Source organism: Martes martes (genome assembly GCF_963455335.1).
Source record: "Martes martes genome assembly, chromosome: 1".
Taxonomy (NCBI): Eukaryota; Metazoa; Chordata; class Mammalia; order Carnivora; family Mustelidae; genus Martes; species Martes martes.
The window spans coordinates 190,537,061-190,558,180 of record NC_137888.1 but is presented as its reverse complement, the minus strand read 5'-3'; the positions used below and the strand labels follow the sequence as shown (position 1 = coordinate 190,558,180).

Sequence of the window (21,120 nt, the reverse complement as noted above, 5' to 3'; positions counted from 1 at the left end):
CTTTGTACTGAGCACAGGGACAAAATGCCTCTTCAGCCACTTTTTTTCTCACAATATTATGGTGGCCCACAAATATATTTTATTATTATGGTTAAGTCTTTCTGAGGAGAAAAACTAAACTGCAGTGACTGTAGGCTCTGGAACAGGAGATGTATGGATGTACTTTATTTCACTGTGGTCTTATTTTGAATAGTTGATTTGGTTATCTTTCTTGGAAGTTACAGGAAGGATTATGTAGCTATAGTGAGACTTCCTAGTTTTCGAGAACACCTTATAAAGGGAAGTCATGTAATTTCTTCCCTGTTTTCTAAGGGAAGACTAGAGTTCTGAGGCTGTGTGCCCTCAGGCAGGTCACTCCTTTTCTCCGCTTCAGAGAAGATTCTGAGATTCTTGCTCTGAAAGGAGGATGAGAACACTTACCTACATCCACTTTTGCCCATGTCTCTGAAAATTTATTTTATTTATTTATTTTTTCTCTGAAAATTTATTTTAAGATTTGACAAATGACCGGCGTGCCTGGGCGGCTCAGTTGTTAAGCCTCTGCCTTTGGCTCAGGTCATGATCCCAGGGTCCTGGGATGGAGCCCCACATTGGGCTCCCTGCTCTGCGGGAAGCCTGCTTCTCCCTCTCCCACTCCCCCTGCTGTGTTCCCTCTCTCACTGTCTCTCTCTCTGTCAAATAAATAAAATCTTAAAAAAGAAAAAGATTTGATAAATGACCAGCATCTAGAAACCTGTAATTTCCCCGTTTTCACCATCTTCAACTAAACCATCTTTAGCCATCTTCAAACTAAAATCCCTTCATTCTCTTGGCAGGTTGCCGTGGGTTCAGGAAATGTGCTAGTGTGAGGTTATCTTTTTAGAAAATCGTCTCATACTTCAAATTGATTAGAGCCCCCCTGCCCCACCAAAAAATATCCAGCCACTTATGTTTTGAGTTGGCAGAAGTAGATGTAAGACAGAGTGATTTGGGTTGAAAATTGATGTGGAAATGGGTATAATAGCTGTTCTAGGGTTTTAAAAGTTAAAATCTTATGGGGTCTGTTCCTTGCCCGATTTACTGGAGAGAAGTTTGTTTTGGTAAATTTTCTCAGATTTATTAATTATTAACAACTGAGGGGTCCCGTGGTGGCTCAGTCGGTTGTTGAGCATCTGGCTTTTGATTTCAGGTCACATCTTGATTTCAGGGTCATGGGTTTGAGCCCTGAGTTGGGTTCCATGCTGGGTGTGAAGGCTACTTTAAAAAAAAAAAAAAAAAAAAGGAAAAAATTATTAACAGCTAAATGGTTATTTTTATGAGTAAATTAGGAAAAGTAGCCAGCTGAGATTTTTTGCAATTTAATTTGTCTGGTGGCATTTAATTTTGAGTGTTTTATTCACTTGTGCAATATGAAAAATGTAGTTTGATTATATTTGGGTAATTTGAAACAATTATGTCTTTTTAAGAAAATTTTAAATCATTTTCACTGCGAAATAGTTGATTTTCAAAAATTGATACTCAGTGTTATTCTCAGGGCTCTGCATTTTATTTAGATTACTCCAAGTACAAGCACATTTGGAGAGTTGTGTATGTTCTTTAAAACCCTTGGATAAATGTGTGCTAAATTAGACATAAGTGATAACTGATGAATCTATTGACTTTAGATCTAAAGTAAAATTCTTCAGTTTTACTAAATAGATGCAACAAATGGATAGCACTACTGTTTTTTTAACGTGGGGAATTTCAGACCTACTCAGAAGTCAAATAGTGCAAACACCTCTGGACCCACTGACTGTCTTCAGCTTTTGGCTCTCCTCTTTTCCTTTCATGGATTGTCTTGAAGTAAATCATAGATGTTTTATCAGTCCATGCAGATAATGACCCACTCTTTAAAAAATAAATACTTTAGGGGGTGCCTGGCTGGCTGAGTTGGTAGAGTATGCAATTCTTGATCGTGGGATTGTAAATTCCAGCCCCACATTGGGTATTGGCTTACTTTATTGTTTTGTTTTTTTTTCCTTAAAGATTTTACTTATTCGTTAGAGCGACAGCAGGAGTGGGGGACAAAGGGAGAGGCAGACTCCCCACTGAGCTGGGAGCCCAGTGCAGGACTCCAGCCCAGGACCCCAGGACTCCCAAAATCATGACCTTAGCCAAAGGCAGATGCTTAACTGACTGAGCCAGCCAGGTGTCCCTAGAGCTTACTTTAAAAACAATATATATATGCACTTTGAAATATATAATGTGTATGTGAAGCATACTTTAAAATTTAATGCTGTATATACCATAGTACCGTTATCACACGGTGGTGCCTCTTGAATGCCGTTGATGACTTCACAGCTTGGATTTCCAGCTTTGTAATAGCGGTCTTAAGTATTTCTCATAGGCAGGGTTCCCCTATTTGTAGAAAAAAAGTGCATTGTTAGGACATTATTTCTGCTGGGATTAATGACTTCTACCTTCAAATTAAGTTTTTAGTTTCAAAAAAGTAACATTACATAAGATTCTTAATTTTAAAAATTATTGTGTGAACATATGGAGAAACATTTTTTCCAAAGGGCATCCTTCCTTTTCTCATGCAGATTTTAAATTGTGGATGCAGGTGGCCAACTAAGAAACAGCTTATCATTTGCTTTTGGAATTTAATACAAATAAAATGCTTGACTTTTTGAGGTTCTTTGAAATTGAACATTAACCACAAAGCAAGGAATCAGAAGGTGGCCTAAGGTAATCAAGATTCTATGTCAGAGTAGGTTATTCCCCATTGTTCATTACTGTATGTCTTGATTCTTTCCTTTACAGTTCTAGCTTCATCTTTTATGTTAACTTGTTTATTAAATTTTTTGCCTGTCTTGGCTAAAACTTGAAGCTCCCCATTGAAGACAGGATCTATGATTCTTTTGTTTTCCACTGTAGCCTTAGTACCTAGAGTAGTTTCTGGCATATAGCATATGCTCAATACATATTTACTGAATGACCGACTGACTGAATGAATCAGTAGGTATGTTTAATGCTTCTAGCAGCTACTTGGACAAATTTTTACAGTAGCATACTTAGGGGATATAGGATTCTTGTTTTGAAATCCCCAGTGATTCTTGTGCTGTTTGCATCTATAGGTAATCGCTTAAATTTGAATTCACGTCGGGAGCAGGAACAGCCTTTTGCGATTCCTTTGGAGAATCTGGCTTGAAATAGCACCCAGCTCAGGAAAAAGGCCAGAAAACACACCATGGCTAGAGGAAACTATGGGAAAGTGGATCATCCTATCTAGGGATAGAGCTCAACACTCAACCTGCCCCAGACAGAGCAGAGACTGTCTTAGGGTTCTAAGACATTTAACTTAGCATAGCACTTTTCTTTTGGTAGAAAATGTTGATGAAGTATATTCCCGTTTGTAATGTTGTGTCTCCAAGGCGTGTTTTAACGTAGCTGTTGTTTTAATTTATTTGAAATACCTGTCACGTGCCTTTTTCTACTAGTGCAAATGAAGGGGAAAAATGTCTCTTATTGCAGCTTCAGAATTATCTATAGCAGATTAGAAATACGTACCTTAAAAGTGCTATTCGGTAGACTCTCAAGGAGCCAGTGATAGAAGATTATGTGGCTCTATGTCAGTGGTCAATCGACTGCCATTTTAACTAACTGGCAACAATTCCCCAAGGTCACTGATAACCTCACATGCCCAAGTTACTGTGTGTGGAAGAGCCACACCGCTATACCTGGCCCCCTTTTAGCTAAGTGACGTAAACCACAATGGGCAGGAAGTCTACAGCGCCTACAGTGTCTACAGCAGGTTCTCCGGCCCGCTGTGGGGATCATAAAACTGTGTTCATTTATTCCATAAATGCAGTGTCTACTCTGAGACAGATCCTGGACTTAGGAAGAGGAAGACTCCCTCCTTGTTCACAGTCAAGTAGCAGGAGAAAAGGACAAACAGAAGTGAATGGGATGAAATACATCAACATTTTACCAGATCTGTTGATGCCACGGACCAGTCATGCCCCTCAGTTTCCATAAACCTGCCCTCATACAGTATCCAGATTCAGTGCTTTTTAAGTAAAGAGGAGACACAAAGTAAAAAACAACAACAAACCAAGGCACTCCCCATGTTCTTTAGCGAAGATGAGGAATCAGAACTGGCATGTTTCCTCCTCGTATTGCTAGTTAAGCAGGTCTGAGCTAGATAGATCAGCATTTGCTGGCAGGTGTACGGCAGGCTCGGTTTCTCACCGGAGCATCAAAGGGCATAATACAGTTATCCTTAGACCACAGGAGCTCACCTGGAGTAGGAGGACTGCTGTTTTACACCAGGATTTAAACAGTAGGAAGCAGGGAGATCTAATTATTAGAAAAAGTAACATGCCAGAAGTAGCTTAGCTGTATGAAGCGGTAAATGAATCAACCTTTCTCCAGGTGAGTTCTTTCTATTTTCTTGTCAGGTTAAAAGGATGCCTCCCTGGAGATGGGGAGTGGCCAAAATGGATTGGCCTTCTGACAAGCATCTTGGAGGTGACCAGTTGTGTTCTAATTTTAGATAATCGTGGTAGATTAAGCTATGAGGTATGACAGGATGCAAAATGTGAAGATCAAGTCTAACATCACGCTAAGTGTGAATGAAAGTCTGAGAGTTGCCAATTTTATGAGGCGTTAAGACACCTTTTCTGAAATTTGACCTAAGGGGTAAAAAAGTAGGCTTCCCTATCTGAGTAACATATTTGCACTATAGAGCTTAAAATAATCTGTTGCATATCTATAGATTATCTTTGTTTTAATCATCTGTATCAAATCTGCTATTAAATATGGGTTACCACATTCTAAAAATAGGGTTTATTTCCTTACTCCAGTAATTAGAGTCATTGACATTCATAACCTTTTCCAGTGAGGCTTACAGCAGAGGGTCTGCGATGCGGGCCCCCGATTATTAGGATTTTAGGAGTCCTCCCCTCTCCTGTCAATGACATAGAGTTCTGGTATTCTCTCTTGGGACAGCTGGGGGTCTTTTTGCCATAACCCTCGTAATGGTCATTTATACGGCTCTCCTGGGCTGCCAATGGTCCTGCAGCAGCCTTTGTTCCTGGGGCTGGAGGCGTCTCCAGCAGACGGTCCGATCTGAGAGTGCTCCCCCACATCCCAAGCTTCCTATCCCCTCTGAGTACCCATTTTTATCAACACAAAACTGAGAGTTAAAAGGCTGAAAATAAGATGGTTAAATCACTGCAATGATTTATCTTATTTTTGTTATTTAAAAGCCAGTCTGCCACTATGTGTATGTGCCCTTGGGTATATCAAGCCATGATTCAGAGCCTGGACCTTCCTCCTAGTTCCCTTTACCAAATTCTGAGCAATGCCTTTTGCTGATTACAGTCCAGACTCTGTTCCTGCCAGGCCACATCCCCACTCCTGGTTTCTTTCATGTATTCTCAAAATATTTTCAACAGACAGGCTATGCCAAGCAATTTCCAACCTAACGGGGATCAATTAAAATGAGAAAACATGGAGGTGTATTCACTGCTTGTTCTCTGCTCTCTTACATAATTTATAATGTGTTCTACTCAACTACCTGAGTATTGGTCGGTGACTTTTGAGCCCAGTGGAACAGACGTTCATAGACATTTCCATCGTAACAGCCTAGGGCTGAATTTAAACTGGGATCCGTGAAGTCAAAGGCATCGGTTAACAAGATGGCATCCTTCCTGTGAGAGAAAACAAGAGTCTGTGAGTATTTTAGATTGCTCTTATGAATCTAATTAATCAGGGATGGTGAATAACAACACCTAATTAGAGACTTCATCATTATTCACTCTTTAACAACTCAGCTTTAAATTTTTTTTAGAAGTTTTGACTTTTGATCTGTTCTCTCTACAAGTATAGAGTCCAGCAGCCTTCAAGGCCTGTTACTTAAAATCAGCACCTCCCTGTCTCCCTTCTACTTCCCCCACCCCCGGAATCCGTTTCAGTCTTCAAGCTGATATATTTTGAATGTCTCTATCTTGTTCGGATTGCCACTTCTGGATTGTTCTGTTTTAGATATTATCTGTCAACTCTCCATTACAAAAAGATAAGGATATGTTTTTGGTTCCCTACCCTCACCCCTATATGTCATCCCCTCCCCCCCCCCCCCCAGCTCTGGCGCTGCTTCTCCTCGGCCTTCCTGCTCCCAGTATAGTTATGAATGAGTCAGACTCGCAGTGGGGGCTTCCACTGTGATGGCTGTATGTGTGTGTGTGATGGTGACTTTATGTATCCTGCTCACAGCTGAGCTGTGTCCCTACCAGGTCTCTCCATTCATGATGTACCTCCTGGTCTGCTGCTTCTCTCCCCCATTTCCTCTGTCATCATCCTTAGAGATTTCATTGCTTACATGAATGTTCTTCTAAAATGTGGCCTCAACGTTCTGGGATCTTCTCAGCTGATCCTGTTCCGCTGTCATTCCCCGGCAGGAGCCCTCCCCAGGACTTGGTCCTCCACATGGGCACCTTTTCTGGGATGGCGATGTGGGGCGTCTTCCTGTTGCTGGCTCCGGCCCTTTCAGCTTACTCCCTCTAGAGTTCTGACTCTGATAGCAGCCCCCCTTTCTTTTTCTTTTTCAATCAACGAAATATGTTTTATTTTAGCCTATTGAATGAAGTATTTTAAACAAACGTTCACATGCTTCTCTTCCTTTTTTAAGCAAAGGATCTAAAAGCAGTTGAGCCGCCTGGGATACTGTACCTACCTGTTGTCATCTTCTCTGGGTGACCCTTCACCATCACTGTGAGAGCATTTCCATTTCAGGCTGTTCACACTTCTTTGACCCTATCCACACCCACCACTTACTTCATGTCCCTCATCCTCCTGGTGGCCTCCCTTCCTTCCTTATTCAGCTGAAATGCCTGGTCTGTAAATGTAACAGATTCAAAAACAGATTCAGCAGTTTTTCAACGACTCTGTGCCTTCATAGCTTAGGTGGCCGGGAAACCACTGCCAAGTGGTGTATGTAACTCCCTTCCTGCTGCCTAGCGATCATACGACATTGCTCTAATTCCTTTACACTCCCATTCTCTTAGATGATTATTTCACACCTTCTCTCTGAATCTTAAATCCACACTACCCGCCTCCCCATCTCTCTTACTTAGATGACTTTTGGTTCCATTTCACTGATAAAATAGACTCAGTAAGAGCCTAGCCACAAGTTCTCGCCCATATATTTCTGTGTGCTTTCTCTGTTTTTAGTACAGGTATGCTTTCCAAGCGCCCAGCTCACGCCAGTCCTTCCTCATCCATTAGATGCCTTCCCCTCTTGCCTACTAGAGAACATTCTAGAAATTCTCCTGCCTTTCCTCTACAATGTCAAAATCTTTCTCCACTGGATCATTTTCAGATACACACGTGCTTTCCTATTTCCCATCTTGAAAACAAACTTTTGAGTCTATTTTTCCCTCTCCATCATCTATTCCAGATCTTGGCTCCTCTTTGTGATAAAACTCCTTAAAAGTGTTGTGCTTGTTTATGCTTTGCTATTTTTTCTTCTCCACCTGTTCTCCTAGACTAGATCCGTTCAGGTTTTCACTTCCACCACTCCACTGAAATAGCCCTTGTCAGGGCCACCTCCTCTCCTCCTCTTTGGAGGGTCCCAAGACTCAGTACTGGGGCATCTTGTCTTTTACAGTCACTCCATGTGATATCCTTCTGAGGGCTTTAAATACCAGCGATATGCTAATGACTTCCAAATTTATCTCTCCCGTCTCACTTACCTGCTTATTAACATCTTACTTGATTTCTAACAGGCTCTTCAAAGTGAACATGTTCAAAGCCAAACTCCTGATCTTCTACACCTTCTGCACATCCTGCCCAAACCTGGTGCATTTATAGCGAATGGCAACTTTGTCCTGGCCAAAAACCTGTGCTGCTCTCTGTCGCTTACACCCCACATCTGATCTGTCAGCAAAACCTGTTCTACCTTCAAAATACACCCAAAACTTCAGCCATTTCCCACTACCTCCAGTGCTATCACCTAGTCTAACCCAACATCATCTTTCCCGTGGGTTACTGAGGTAACCTCCTAGCTGGGCTCCCCACTTTTTATTCACCCCCCCTTGCCCAGTCACTTCTTAATATGGCAGCTGGAACAATCCTTTAGAAGAATTCATCAGATGATTGAAATACTGAAAACCCTCCCACTCTCACACAAAGTAAAAGCCAACATCTTAAGTCTTTGCGATGATCTCCATCCCCTTTTGCCCCTGCCCCAGTACACCCTAAACTCTCTGACCTCTGCTGTCCCTCCCCACCCCAGTCACTGTTGTCTGTTCTCTGGATGGACACGCCAAGCATGCTCTCGCCTCCAGCGTTTTACTTCTCTGCTTGGGGTGATCCTTTCCGAGCCAACCCCATGGCTTCTCTCCTGTCCCCACCCCTTGAGATCTTTCCTCAAACATCACCCTTCCTGAGAGGCCTTCTCTGACTTATTTAAAACTACAGTCCTGGGGCACCTGGGTGGCTCAGTGGGTTAAAGACTCTGCATTCGGCTCAGGTCATGATCCCAGGGTCCTGGGATTGAGCTCCACATCAGGCTCTCTGCTCAGCAGGGAGCCTGCTTCCTCCTCTCTCCCTCTCTCTCTCTGCCTGCCTCTCTGCCTACTTGTAATCTCTGTCTGTCAAATAAATAAATAAAATCTTTAAAAAAAACCCCAAAAAACAAAACCCAAAAAACTACAGTCCCTGGGGCACCTGGCTGGCTCAGTCAGTAGAGGGTGACTCTTAATCTTGGGGTTGTGAGTTCGGGCCCTGCCTTCAGCATAGAGAGTAAAAGTAAAATCCTTAAAAAACAAAATAAAACTACAGTCCCCCACCCCCCACCCTGCTTTGCACTCCCAGCATTCCTGATCCCTTTCCCTGCTTTCCTTTTCTTCATAGCATTTACTTACCATTTTGCACACTGTATGCTTGACTTATTTTTTCCATGTGTGTTTGTCTCCTCTAGTCTGTAAACATCTATGGCCTTTTCAGTCTGAAACTTGTGCTCTTCATCGGAAGAGTATTTTCTTGAATTATTCTGTTAATGGTTTGTTCCCTTCTATTTTCTCTGTCTGCCCTTTCTAGACCTCTTTTTCAGATGATGGACAGTTGAGATCAGTCTTCTTACTATTTTTATCTTTTCTAATTTTTATCTTTTTGTCTTTTTGCTTTCTTTTCTGTGAGATTTATGTAACTTTCTCTTCCGGTCCTTCCACTGAGTTTTTCATTTCCACTAGCGTTTTCTGGTTTCACAGAGGTCTTTTTTTTCCCCCCTGAATATTACTTTTTTTTTCTTTCTGAATATTACTTTTTAAGAAATAACATTCTTATTTTGTGATTGCTGTATCTCCTCCTAACTCTTTAAGGATACTACTCATCTTTTTAAAAAGATTCCTTTTCCCTGAAGATTCTCTTGTGCAGTCCAGTTTGTTTCATTCTTGCTTGTTGGGGTCTCTTTTATGTCAGGGGTTCCCCCCAGGTGTCTGGGGATCCTGAGTGTCTAATCATAGCTAAGAGTGGGGCACTACTAGCTGATTACAAGTCTGGGCATGCTTGTCAATGTGTGGGATTCACTATGGGGTGAACTGGGGGGAACCGTGTGTCAGTATCTTCAGTTTTGCCTCCTTTGGGCTGTTTCAGATTCTCCAGAGAAGGAGCATGCTATCGGCTTCCTATAGCTACTGGCCTGGCTGCCAGTTTTCTGGGACCCAGAGGAAAGAGGGCGGAGGGAGGGGGCTTAGGTTAGCACTTAGCCTATAAACATTTATCCAGGCACCTGTTTTCTGGGGGTAGCCTCATCCTCAACTATGCTCGATGTTCCCTGGCCCACAGACCATCTGTGTGCCCTTCTGCCAGGGTGCAGTCAGAGAATCTCAAAACTACTTGCAGAGGAGGGGAGCTGGGAGTTCAGCTCCTTCTAAAACAGACTTTCAGCCCCTCCTGTGGGTCTTACCTACACCCCGATTGCCAGACGTACACAGTGCTGTTATTTCTTGGGGTTCTTTGGTATAACTTGTTTCCCACTCCTGGTTTATGATCCAGTTTTTCTCAGATCTGCTAAGTCACTGTCCATCTACTTTCTTACTTTCATGTTTCCTCCCCTGTTCTTTTTTTCTCTTTTTAAAAATTTTGTTTAGTTATTTATTTGAGAGAGAGACTGAAAGAGAGCATGAGAAGGGGGAGGGTCAAAGGGAGAAGCAGACTCCCTGCTGAGCAGGGAGCCCAATGTGGGACCCAATACTGGGACTCCAGGATCATGACCTGAGCCGAAAGCAGTCACTGAACCAACTGAGCCACCCAGGCGCCCATCCCTTTTTTTTTCTTTTTGTCAATTTATACCTTTAAAATCTTTTTAATCCATTTGCTGGTGTTTTCATGGGGTTTCAGGAGGGAACAAAAGTAAATGCATATGGTCAGTCTGCTGGCTTCACCTGTCTGTCCTCCACCTGAGATTTTACGACCCCTTAAACAACTATAAACTGTGGGTCAGTTAATTACTGTTACACAGAGAGCTGTTTCTTAGTGTCACATGAAATAGTGTGCCATCCTTCATTTGTCATCTCAAATCAGAGGGTGATACTAAGTAATCAAGGGAGGGAACTGTGACACAGAACTGTTACACGCACGATGTCTGTTACATACCTAACTCCCTTGCAGTGATAGGAAGGTTACCTAAGAACCATAACATAACATGGGGGCGCCTGGGTGGCTCAGTGGGTTAAGCATCTGCCTTCGGCTTGGGTCATCGTCTCAGTGTTCAGGGGTCGAGCCCCATATTGGGCTCTCTGCTCAGCGGGGAGCCTGCTTCCCCCCCCCCCACCGCCTGCCTCTCTGCCTACTTATGATCTCTCTCTCTCTTTGTCAAATAATCAATAAAATCTTTAAAAAAAACCCACCATAACATGAGTAAATCAGTTTGTGGGTTAGATGCATGCATAAGTTGCCTGTTTGTGTCAGTGCTGTTGGTCTTAAGTTATAAGTCTCCGGCACCAAGGCAAGCACCTAGAAATGCTGTTGCAGATTTAAAAAATCATGCTTCTGAGGTGTTAGGGTAATCTTTTGTGTTTCATCTCTGTCAATCAGGCTAGAATCTTACTGACTTCATGCACTTTAAAATGCAGAGCATTTCAGGGGTGCCTGGTGGCTTGGAGGGTTAAGCCCCTGACTCTTTAATTGTGGCTCAGATCATGATCTCAGAGCCCTGTGCCTTGGGCTCTGTGCTCAGCAGGAGTCTACTTGAAGATTCTCTCTCTTTCCTTCTCCCTCAGTGCCCATGCCCTACTCAGACTCTCTCTCTCTCAGATAAATAAGTAAATCTTAAAAAAAATAATAAAATGCCAAGCATTTCAGAATTAGGTACACTTGAGCTTGACCTGTGTAATACTCAGTTCTGCTATTAATGGTTCTCACCACTGGATTCTCTCTATTAGGAAAAGTTTAATACCTGGGCCATACTTGTAAAAAATGTATTTTTGACAGTTTTTGGTGGATTAATTGAACATTTGCTGACCACTGAATATCTGTTAGGTGCTTATATGGACTCATAACTTGTCTGTAACATGTTGCATGTTGTTAGAAATAAAAATCATTTGGGGTGCCTGGGTGGCTCAGTGGGTTAGGCCTCTGCCTTCGGCTCAGGTCATGATCCCAAGGTTCTGGGATCGAGCCCCACATTGGGCTCTCTGCTCAGTGGGGAGCCTGCTTCCCTTCCTTTCTCTCTGCCTGCCTCTCTGCCTACCTGTGATCTCTGTCTGTCAAATAAATAAATAAAATCTTAAAAAAAAAGAAATAAAAATAATTTGATCTAGATTTTTTTAAAAAACTTTGTCATAAGTAGCTTATTGGCCTTTTTTATCATCTTAGTCTTATAGATAGTCTGAACTATTGGACGTTCTAGGGGAAAAGTCACACACACACACACACACACACACACACACACACGATACCACCCCACATGAAACAGTCATCCTATTTTCTCAGAAAAGGTTGCTTGCTCAAGTAGCCCATTTTTATCCTAGCAACAACAGTGCCTCCCCTGCTTTGTTTCTTCCAGTGCCCTGTTCAGCTTGGGGCTTTGGTTTCAACGTTTTTAAAGTGATCATCTAGATTATATACAATGTAACAGAATGGAAGGGCCGCATTAGTTATGTCATGACCCTAAACTGAGCTGCTTTATGGTGCATTTTAGAACTGTTTGCATTATTGCTTTATGAATCTGTGTATGAATGACCGGGTTTTTAAAAAAAAAATCATCATGAAGCTGAGGGAGGATTAAAGTAAGTTTAGCCCACTTAGTAAGGGTTTGCCTGAGCCCATTCAAAAAGACAAGGATAGGGGCGCCTGGGTGGCTCAGTGGGTTAAAGCCTCTGCCTTCAGCTCAGGTCATTATCCCAGGGTCCTGGGATTGAGCCCCGCATCCGGCTCTCTGCTCAGCAGGGAGCCTGCTTCCCTTCCTCTTTCTCTGCCTGCCTCTCTGCCTGCTTGTGATCTCTGTCTGTCAAATAAATAAATAAATAAATAAATAAATAAATCTTTAAAAACAAAACAAAACAAAAACAAAAAGATAAGGATATATTTGAAACAATCGCCCCACCTTAACTTTAACACAGGCAAAGAGCATATGCTCAGGTCAGACAGGCCCCAGAGTGCCCTCTGCTCCTCCCCTGGCTGATTCTGAGACCTGGGCAAGGTACTTCCTCCTCTCAGCCTGAATTTCCTCCCCAGTAAAATGGGGAGATTAATAGTGTTCATTTCAGAAGGCTGTAAGGATTAAGTGAGATGATGCATGTGAAAGCTTTTGGCATAATGCCTGGCACATATATGTGTTCCTTAAATATGAGCTATGATGAAGACTCATTAATATTACCGTGCACACTATGAATACGGTGGGATGCTTCATTTAGATACTCTCCTTATTTCCTTTACAGTGTTGAAGAGTATTTGGTGGTGATTATTTGTTTTTAAGCATTTTTATTTCTACTTGTTTTTCCGTTTTTTTCCTTTCATTAATCTATCACGCTTTACGTTGAGGTAACCGTGCTACCAGGTCAGCCTCTCCAGGGTAGTTGCTGCTTCTGCCGGACCCCGTTGAGCAAGGTCCTGGAGCGCCAAGTTTTGGAGTGGGAAGGGAAATAAGGGTGTGGGGCTTCTCTCTGAAGATGAGCATGGTCTGAGGGTCTGGGAGCCAGCCACTCACCGGAGGAGGCGGAGCAGCTCCAGGTAGCTGGTTCTCACCGCATCTACTTGGGCCCCAGACAGGAAGCCATCGTGGAGAAAGTCAGCGGCATTAGTCAGGATGCTGTGCAGAGCATAGAGGTCACAGAGGTGTTTGAGCACCTGCCAAACCGCCGGTTTGTTTCCCAGTTTCTCCAGAGTTTCTGTAAAGCTCTTTACACTGGTATAGTAGCAGTGTGCCTAAAAGACACGAAGATCCATCAGCTTCTGATTTCTGACTCCAGAAGTCATCTTGGAAGCTCGGCAAGACTGCTGGGGTGAGGCCGCTGTGGCCACGTGTTTCCCCGAGCTCACCGCGGGTCTCCATGGTGTGTGTGTGTGTGTGTGTGTGTGAGTGAGTGTTCGCACATGTGCTCCGGTTGGGGGCTTGTGGGCTCTGGGACTTGGTAGCTTCCTCATTTTGTTTGGGGAAATTTCAAGGAGGTTTGAAAGTAGAAAGAATACAAGGGTGTTGGATGCTGGCCTGGAGACAGTGGAGGACAACACCACATTTCTGAAGAAAACAGCTGTTTGTTGTTTGCTGTGTTCAAGGCAGGGGTGTGTGTGTGTGTGTGTGTGTGTGTGTGTGTGCGCGCGCGCTTGTGTGTGTCTTGGGGTGAGAAAGTAGAGGTACATGATGGACATAAAATGTATCCCAGCTAGAAAGTAATCACTGCAAGGTAAGCAGGGCTGTTAGTTAACCCATACCCAACAGTCTGGCTTTGTCACTAGTTAAAATAAAACTTTTGGGCACCTGGTTGGCTCAGTCAGTGAAGCATTTGGTTCTTGATATCCAGGTCATGAGTTCAAACCCCACACTGGGCACAGAGCTTACTTAAAAAAAAGAATTATAAAACTGTTGGTACCACTTGGTAAGTGACCACAGCCCTCAACCTAGTGAGACTCCCCTCTCTGTCAAGCCGGGATCCTTCCCTGGGACCCCCCTCCTCCCCACAGCTCTGCAAATAAAGGATGAATGCCTGACCCAGCAGGAGGCTTTCAGGCCCCTGCTTCCGTTAGGCCTGAAGTGCTTTCTGATTAGTCTGTGCCCCCCTGCTGGTTGTTGAATATTTTTGAATATTCCCCTTCTCCCCAAGACAAATGCACATTATTGTTATCAGGCTAGGTATATGAATTCCATGGGAGGGAGAAAAGGCAAGCAAACAAAACTCATCTCAAATGTTTATGTGCATACAGATCAGCTGTGCATCTTGTGAAAATGCAAATTTCCAGGTAGCTTCCCAGTAATGCCTTAAGTAGCAAGGCTTAGACTGTCTGGAGCAGTCAAAGAAGTCTGACAAGGGGCAGGGACAGGGCTGGGCTTATTGCGTGCACACTGGACTGTGCTTGCAGGAGGTTGCCCCAGTCTGCTGGGGCTGCCCCCTGGGGCACAGTGAGGCAATGACAGACCTGCAGTGGTGAGGCTGCCCCCTCCCCCACATAGCCCTGCGCCAGTGAAGGGCCGTGATCCACATGGCTGGGGAAGTGGGGAAGAAATGCAAAAGAAATGTAGCTAAGATGAAATTTTCCTCTAACTTGCAGCCCACTGGCAAATACTTGAGACAGACCGAGTATGACACTCCTCCAGGAGCTGCACAACTGTCTTCTTGTTAATGCCTTGCTAGAGGGAAAAAAACACCTTAGCTTGACAATAACTGGGCCTCCAGGATCCAGTAAGTCTTCTCGAACGTATGAAAATCCTTTTGGAAACTCCCTTTGTCTCTACCCCTCCCAATTTAAATGTATATAATCAATTGCTCCTCATACTCCCAGGGCAGCTCTTTCTGCTCGCTGGTCCTTCCCCTGGGCTTTAATAAAACCACCTTTTTTGCACCAAAAATGGCTCAAGAATTCTTTCTTGACCATTCACTCCCGAGACCCACATCAGATCACATCAGTCGGGATTTCTTTCCGTGCGGGTCGGAGAGCCACCAAAGCCTTCAACAGGAAAGTGAGCCCATCAGGTTTCTCACTTGGAAAGGATCTGCTTTTCCCATGGAGGCCTCACACGGGGGCTAACGACACACTCTGCCGCCTGGACCTGGTGTGCTCACAGCCACACTGGGTTCGCAGCAGTTGGGTGCAGAAGGGGGGCAGATGTGCGCTGCTGCCCCCGCTGAGTCAGACAGACCCGGCTTCCCTTTTCTCATCTGAGGGCCACATCCTTAAACTCTCAGGGCCCTGGGCTGTGGAGTGGAGTGAGAAAAAGCTGCTCAAGGGCCCTGGCCTCCGTGGCCTCTGTTTCAGTGACAGGGTGAGCTGAACTCCAGTACCATGCTCCAAAAGCAATGAACTCTATCTACTTTTTGTGTGTGTTGGTTTAAACCTTGCCTCCTGACTAATTTGGTGTGCGGGGTGGGATGTGTAGCGTTTATATGCTAAGTGCATTTTAAGTTTTACATGTATTAACTCACTTAATCTCTGTAATAATCTTAAAAGGTAGGTACTATGATTGGCTCCATCTTGTAGATGAGGAGACTGAGGCATTGAGGGATTAAGTTCCTTGCCCAAGGTCACCTGGCTAGTAAGTGGTAGTAACAAGATCCACACCAAAATAGTCCATCTTCTGGTTAAGTGCCTGTACTCTTCACCATTCCCCTGCATCGCCAAAGCCATGAGAGATGGACCTCTCTCCTGAGCAGGGTCTCAGATAATAGGACCAGAGCTTATCAGAACCTAAAGGTCTTTTTCATACCCCTTTGTTTCACAGACTAGGAAGTTACAGCCCAGAGAAGGAAGGACACTGGAGGTCACACAGAGAGACCAGTCATGCATAGAGCTGGGAACAGAACTTAGGCCACCACTCTGCCACTGTTCCCCACTCCCCTTGTGTTACTGTCACTCTCTACCTGCATATTTATGGTTTCTAGACTTGGTGGGTACTTAAGAGTTCTGTAGAGTAGATGGTTCTTCCAAAGCATGAAGCTCAGAAATTGCAGATTTCCCTGCCCCTTCTGACTTCGGAGAGTCACCTTGGGCACCATCTCCCCAGGAAGCCACTCTTCTTCAGCTTACAGTGGCCGGAGGAGAAGGGACTTGCTCTTCTCCTCTAGGCTGGTGGAACTCTCCACCCTCGGTAACCCTCGAACTCGGGGATCACCTCCCTCCCTTACACATAGTGGCTCCCTGAGGACACAGCTTGCCTCTGTGAGGGAAAGGAAAGCAAAGCATCTTAACTATTTTCTACTTCTGGGACTTAATTCTTTCGAGTTCTAGTTCCTCATCCTTAAAATGGAGATTATGCTGCTCTCCCCCTCAGGGTGGTATGTACTAAATGAGGGAACCCTGGCATGCAGTGTCCACTCCACTGGAAGAGCACAGGTTTGGAAAACGGATGCATCATGGGCTCTGGGATCTGAGCGTTCATCTTGGTTTTCCAGCTGTAGGTAGGGCCAGAGTCTCAGCTGCCTAAGCTAGAGCTCAGGACCCAACCTCTTTCCCAGCCCACTACTCTAAGAAGCCTGTCGCGATCTCCTACCCCCTTAATATGTCTGTATCCACCCACTCTTCTCCATGCCCTCTGCCAAGGTCATGGTCCGGACCATCCTCAGCCCTTGGCCCGACTGCCGCTGCTTGCTCCTAACTGGCTTCCAGCCTCCAGTCCATTTCTCCCCAGGCAGCCTGCATGATTCTTCCACAGTGAAACTCTGATCACCTCACTCCCATGATACAGTCGGCCAAGGCTTCCCATGGCAATGAGAACAAAGCCAAACTGCTCACAGTGAGGCAGAAGGTCCCAGGCCTTGCCTATCTTTCCCCATCCCCTAACTGCCTTCCTCTCCTGGGTTCAGTCTTCCTCCTTGAGCTCCTCCTTGGGAGGATCTGCATTTCCTCAAGCACGGACCGTGCCTTTTCTTGCCTCTTCCTTTTCCACCTGCTGTTCCCTTTGCCGGGAAACATTTGTTTCCCAAACCACAGCCTCTACCCTTTGCCTGGCTAATTTCAGCTCATCCTTGAAGTCCTGGCCTCTACGTCCCTTCTGGGAAGCTTTTCAGATCCTCACGCCGGGTAAGAGCTGCACCTCTCTGGGATCCCACGGCAGCCTGTGTCTCCCCATCACCGTGCTGCCTTGATGGCACTGGGTATAAGGGCACCACGGAGGCCCCAGCCCCCAACCCATTCCTGGTGTTGAGCGGGTGCTCGAATATTTGCTGACTGAATGTGAATTATGCACAAACACAAAACAGAGTAGAAATTGAATCAGACATCTAAGGCTTGCCTGTGGGGCTAAAGGGAGACTTGACCTGCTTTTCTATCTGGGAGGAAATATTTGAACAACCTGAAGCAAATCCAATAACACTGCCTCATTACATTTTTCCCTAAGAGCTGTCAGCAAGATTGCTTTGGAGTTAAGTCCTTTAATTAAAATACCCTGGACGAAAGCCTTGGAAGTGAAACGAGGGCAGCCACGGAGCAGGGCTGGGGAATAATGGCAGAGCTCAGATTTTCTCAGCATGGTGGTCTGCTGGGGAAACAAACAGGTCCCTTTCAGCTGGCGCTTCAGCTGACGGGCAGCTCACCTTAGCAGTCTGGAGGTGTATGACCGTGGTCTTGTTCCATGCCTCATTCCAGTCATCCCCGGATTGTATCAGCGTCTCTAAGTGATGCGCTGAGTTCTTTATGAGCCTGAAGGCCAAAGAAAAAAAAATGTTCCACTTCCTGACTGAGTGGGAAGGACACTGATGGAGTCTGGTCTCTGGCTACCTGGGGATCCCTCAGAAGTAGAAATGCAGTCATTCCCATTGATTGACCATTGGTTTGTGTTGCAAAGCTAAATGGTGACTATACATTATCTCCCTTACCCTTGTAAGGCTAGGCATTCCCAATTTACAACGGGGAAAGCTGAGTCCCAGACTGGCTGACTTAACTGGTCTGGGGTGACACAGTTAGTAAGGGGTAGAGCTGTCCTGACCTCAGAGCTGGAAAGCCTCAGGGCTCTGGGGCGGGCACTGACCCTCCTTTCTAATGCAGACTCCACCTTATGCCAGTGTTTCCACGCCATCCCTTGACTGCCTTCTGTGGCCGTGCAAGGACAATGGTTTTCCTGTAAAGGCTACCACGCCTGTCAGTCACCCGGCCTGTTCCAGGTTCTACCTAAGGGACCTTAAAAGGCTAGAAAAGAAAACAAACTCTTGTCCCCCAAACCACTAAATCGGTCATTTGCCACGCACGTAACCTTTGTTCTTTTATTTTCTATTCCCTGCCCATCCCCTCATGACCCTTGGAATTTCTACGCAAAACACACTGTTTATTAAGCAATATTTATCTTTTCTTACTTGTCAGGGAGTAGATAAACAGATGTCACATCGAATTCCAAGCAAAAATCAATATAATGGCATTTTAACTACCCTGAGAAGCCTTACCGGGCACTCACCAACCTCCCCCAACTAAAACGTTAGTTCTGTGAGGCCTGGGCTTTTTGCAACTGGTTTCCTGATAGATCCGAAATGCCTGGAATAGTGCCTGGTGCCCTGTAGGCACTTAGTATTTGTGGAATAAATAAATGGATGTCCAAAGTTGCTTGTGATCGTGAAATAATTATTAGCCATCCCTTCGACCACAGGTAGGGGTATAAGACCTCTTTTCATATGCTGATAATATTTCTTCCAGCTTGTTTTGGTGTTTTATTTTTTGTTTTTTAAGATTTTATTTATTTATTTATTTACTTGACAGACAGAGATCACAAGTAGGCAGAGAGACAGGCAGAGAGAGAGAGGAATCAGGGTCAGGGTCTCTGCTGAGCAGAGAGCCCAATCCCAGGACCCTAAGATCATGACAGGAGCTGAAGGCAGAGGCTTAACCCTCTGAGCCACCCAGGCGCCCCTATTTTTAAAAATTTTTTAAGGTTTTATTTACTTGACAGAGAGAGAGCACACAAGTAGGGGAGCAGCAGAGGGAGAGGGAGAAGCAGGCTTGCTGCGATGCGGGGCTCCATCCCATACCATGGGATCATGACCTGAGCCACCCAGGCGCCCCTGTTTTGGTGTTATAGTTGGAGAGAGTTTCAGAAGTTTCACTTCTTAGGTACTTCAATCTCTCTATCTTTTCTGTGGTGTTTGTGTTTGGCAGGACCTCTTTTTTTTTTTTAAGATTTTATTTATTTATTTGACAGAGACAGAGATCACAAGTAGGCAGAGAGGCAGGCGGGGGTGGGGGGGGAGCAGGCTCCCTGCCGAGCAGAGAGCCCAACTCGGGGCTCGATCCCAGGACCCTGAGACATGACCTGAGCCGAAGGCAGAGGCTTTAACCCACTGAGCCACCCAGGCGCCCCAGTTTGTGGAATATTTTAAATACAGTATTGGTATTTATTATTTATCAGTATTTACATACTGATACATTTGTGGTATTTACAAATGGGCACATTCATTGCACTGCAAATCACAGTAAGAGCCTAAAGATAGAAAAAGTTCAGGGCACCTGGGTGGCTCAGTTGGTTGAGCTGCTGACTTCAGCTCAGGTCATGGTCTGGGTCCTAGGAGCAAGCCACTGCTCAGTGGGGAGTCTGCTTCTCTCTCTGCCCCTGCCCTGCTCATGCTCTCGCTCTCTCACTCTTAAATAAATTTAAAAAAAAAAAAAAAAAACTTAAAAAAAAAAAAAAAGAATTTCCTTGCACTGGCCAGAGGGGTGATGTCCTTCTACCAGCTCGGCCAGGATGGGGAAGTGATGGTGGCTCATGGATGTGGCTTCCCCTTCTCTGCCCATGGTGGCAGGAACCGAGAGGACTGAGGTTGGGGACGGGGGGTTCTTCTCAGAGGAGTATCCACGAATGCTCACCCAGCCCACTCCAAAGGCCCTGGTGTGGGAAGGAGCCTGCCCCCAGGTGGAATGGCCAATTTCTTGCTCACCTGGCTGCCACGTGTGCCCAGGCCGTGGTGTAGAGTTTTGGGTGGAGGAAGTCAGCTGCTTTCTGGGCTGGGCACCTGGCCAGGTAAGGTGCAGTCAGGTATGCAACAGACGGAGGGAGAGACTTCTGTGTGGAGCCTGGGGCTGCCTGAGCTTGCAGGTAGTTTTTCACTAGAAACCTGGGGGTGGGGGCGGGGGAAGCAGGTAAGCAGTGGGGAAAACACGCAGTCTTATACTCCCTACAGGAGAACAGGGGCCATGCAGGCTCCTGCCCCTCCCATGGGCATGCTCACTCCAGAGCCCCCTGAGCCCGCCTGCTGTGAGGCCCTCAGGAAAATGCACCCCGAGGCTGTAGTCTCTTCCGTAGGGAAAGGAGGCTGGAGCTGCGGAGCTGCGCAGACGCTCAGATCCAGAATGTAAACCCTTTTGGTATCTGAGCAAACAGAATCCTTTCTCCTGGTTAGGATCTTGGGATTTGGGGATTCGTGCTCGACTGTACAGTGACAGCAGAAATCAAATTTTCTTGCTTGAGAAAGGACAGGGGTAAGAATGCTAACATGAGTGGAGAGTTACAGGTAACTCTCAGCTTCTTTCCTCTGACGACTCAGTGGTTAAAGGCTCTGGCCTCAGCCAACCCTGGATTTCCAGGGCAGCTCTACGGAGACCTCTGGCTGGTCCAAGTTACCTCATCTCCCTTGGCCTCAGTTTCTCCATCTCTAGATGGGGATAATAACAGTCACCTGATAGAAGGTTTGTGAAAACTGGAAATATTTGTAATGCTCCCATAATGGTGGGGCACTGTGTGTCTAATATAGGGTACCGTAGCCCCCTTATCAGTTGAGAAAACCTCCCATAATACTCTAGGGACGGGAAAGGCCTTGTCAGTCCGAGCCCCCACACGCAGAAGAGAATGAACAGAATCCTCCACTTTGCAGGAAAGCAAATGCTGCCTCCCTTCCTGCCTCTCACGTGGGAGGCTCTGCGGGCAGGCCTGGTGCTAAGCCCGGGGACCCGCGGTGAGCAAGTCCCTCAAAACTCTGGCTCACAGAGAACAGCCCCTCGGACTGTGTTCAGTCGGGGCGGGCAGCT

The 21,120-nt window shown here is 45.4% G+C and overlaps 1 protein-coding gene across 9 annotated transcripts in view; it reads right to left on the bottom strand.

Annotated features, from left to right (window-relative positions):
• Positions 1-1,070: 1,070 nt before the first annotated feature.
• ACOX2 (acyl-CoA oxidase 2) overlaps positions 1,071-21,120 on the bottom strand; it is a 31,871-nt gene continuing 11,821 nt past the window's right edge. For 3 of the 9 annotated variants that reach the window (XM_080811657.1, XM_080811659.1, XM_080811660.1), the window contains exons 11-16: positions 20,034-20,210; positions 17,709-17,814; positions 13,172-13,389; positions 5,540-5,672; positions 2,273-2,376; positions 1,071-1,233 (exon numbers count right to left, since the gene is read on the bottom strand). In XM_080811657.1, the coding sequence (XP_080667783.1) occupies positions 2,314-2,376; positions 5,540-5,672; positions 13,172-13,389; positions 17,709-17,814; positions 20,034-20,210 (697 nt within the window). In that variant the 3' untranslated portion in view covers positions 1,071-1,233; positions 2,273-2,313. Of the gene's footprint in view, positions 1,237-2,264; positions 2,377-5,539; positions 5,673-13,171; positions 13,390-17,708; positions 17,815-20,033; positions 20,211-21,120 lie in introns of all 9 variants that reach the window. The other 6 variants (XM_080811653.1, XM_080811652.1, XM_080811654.1 and 3 more) reach the window with 3 other exon arrangements.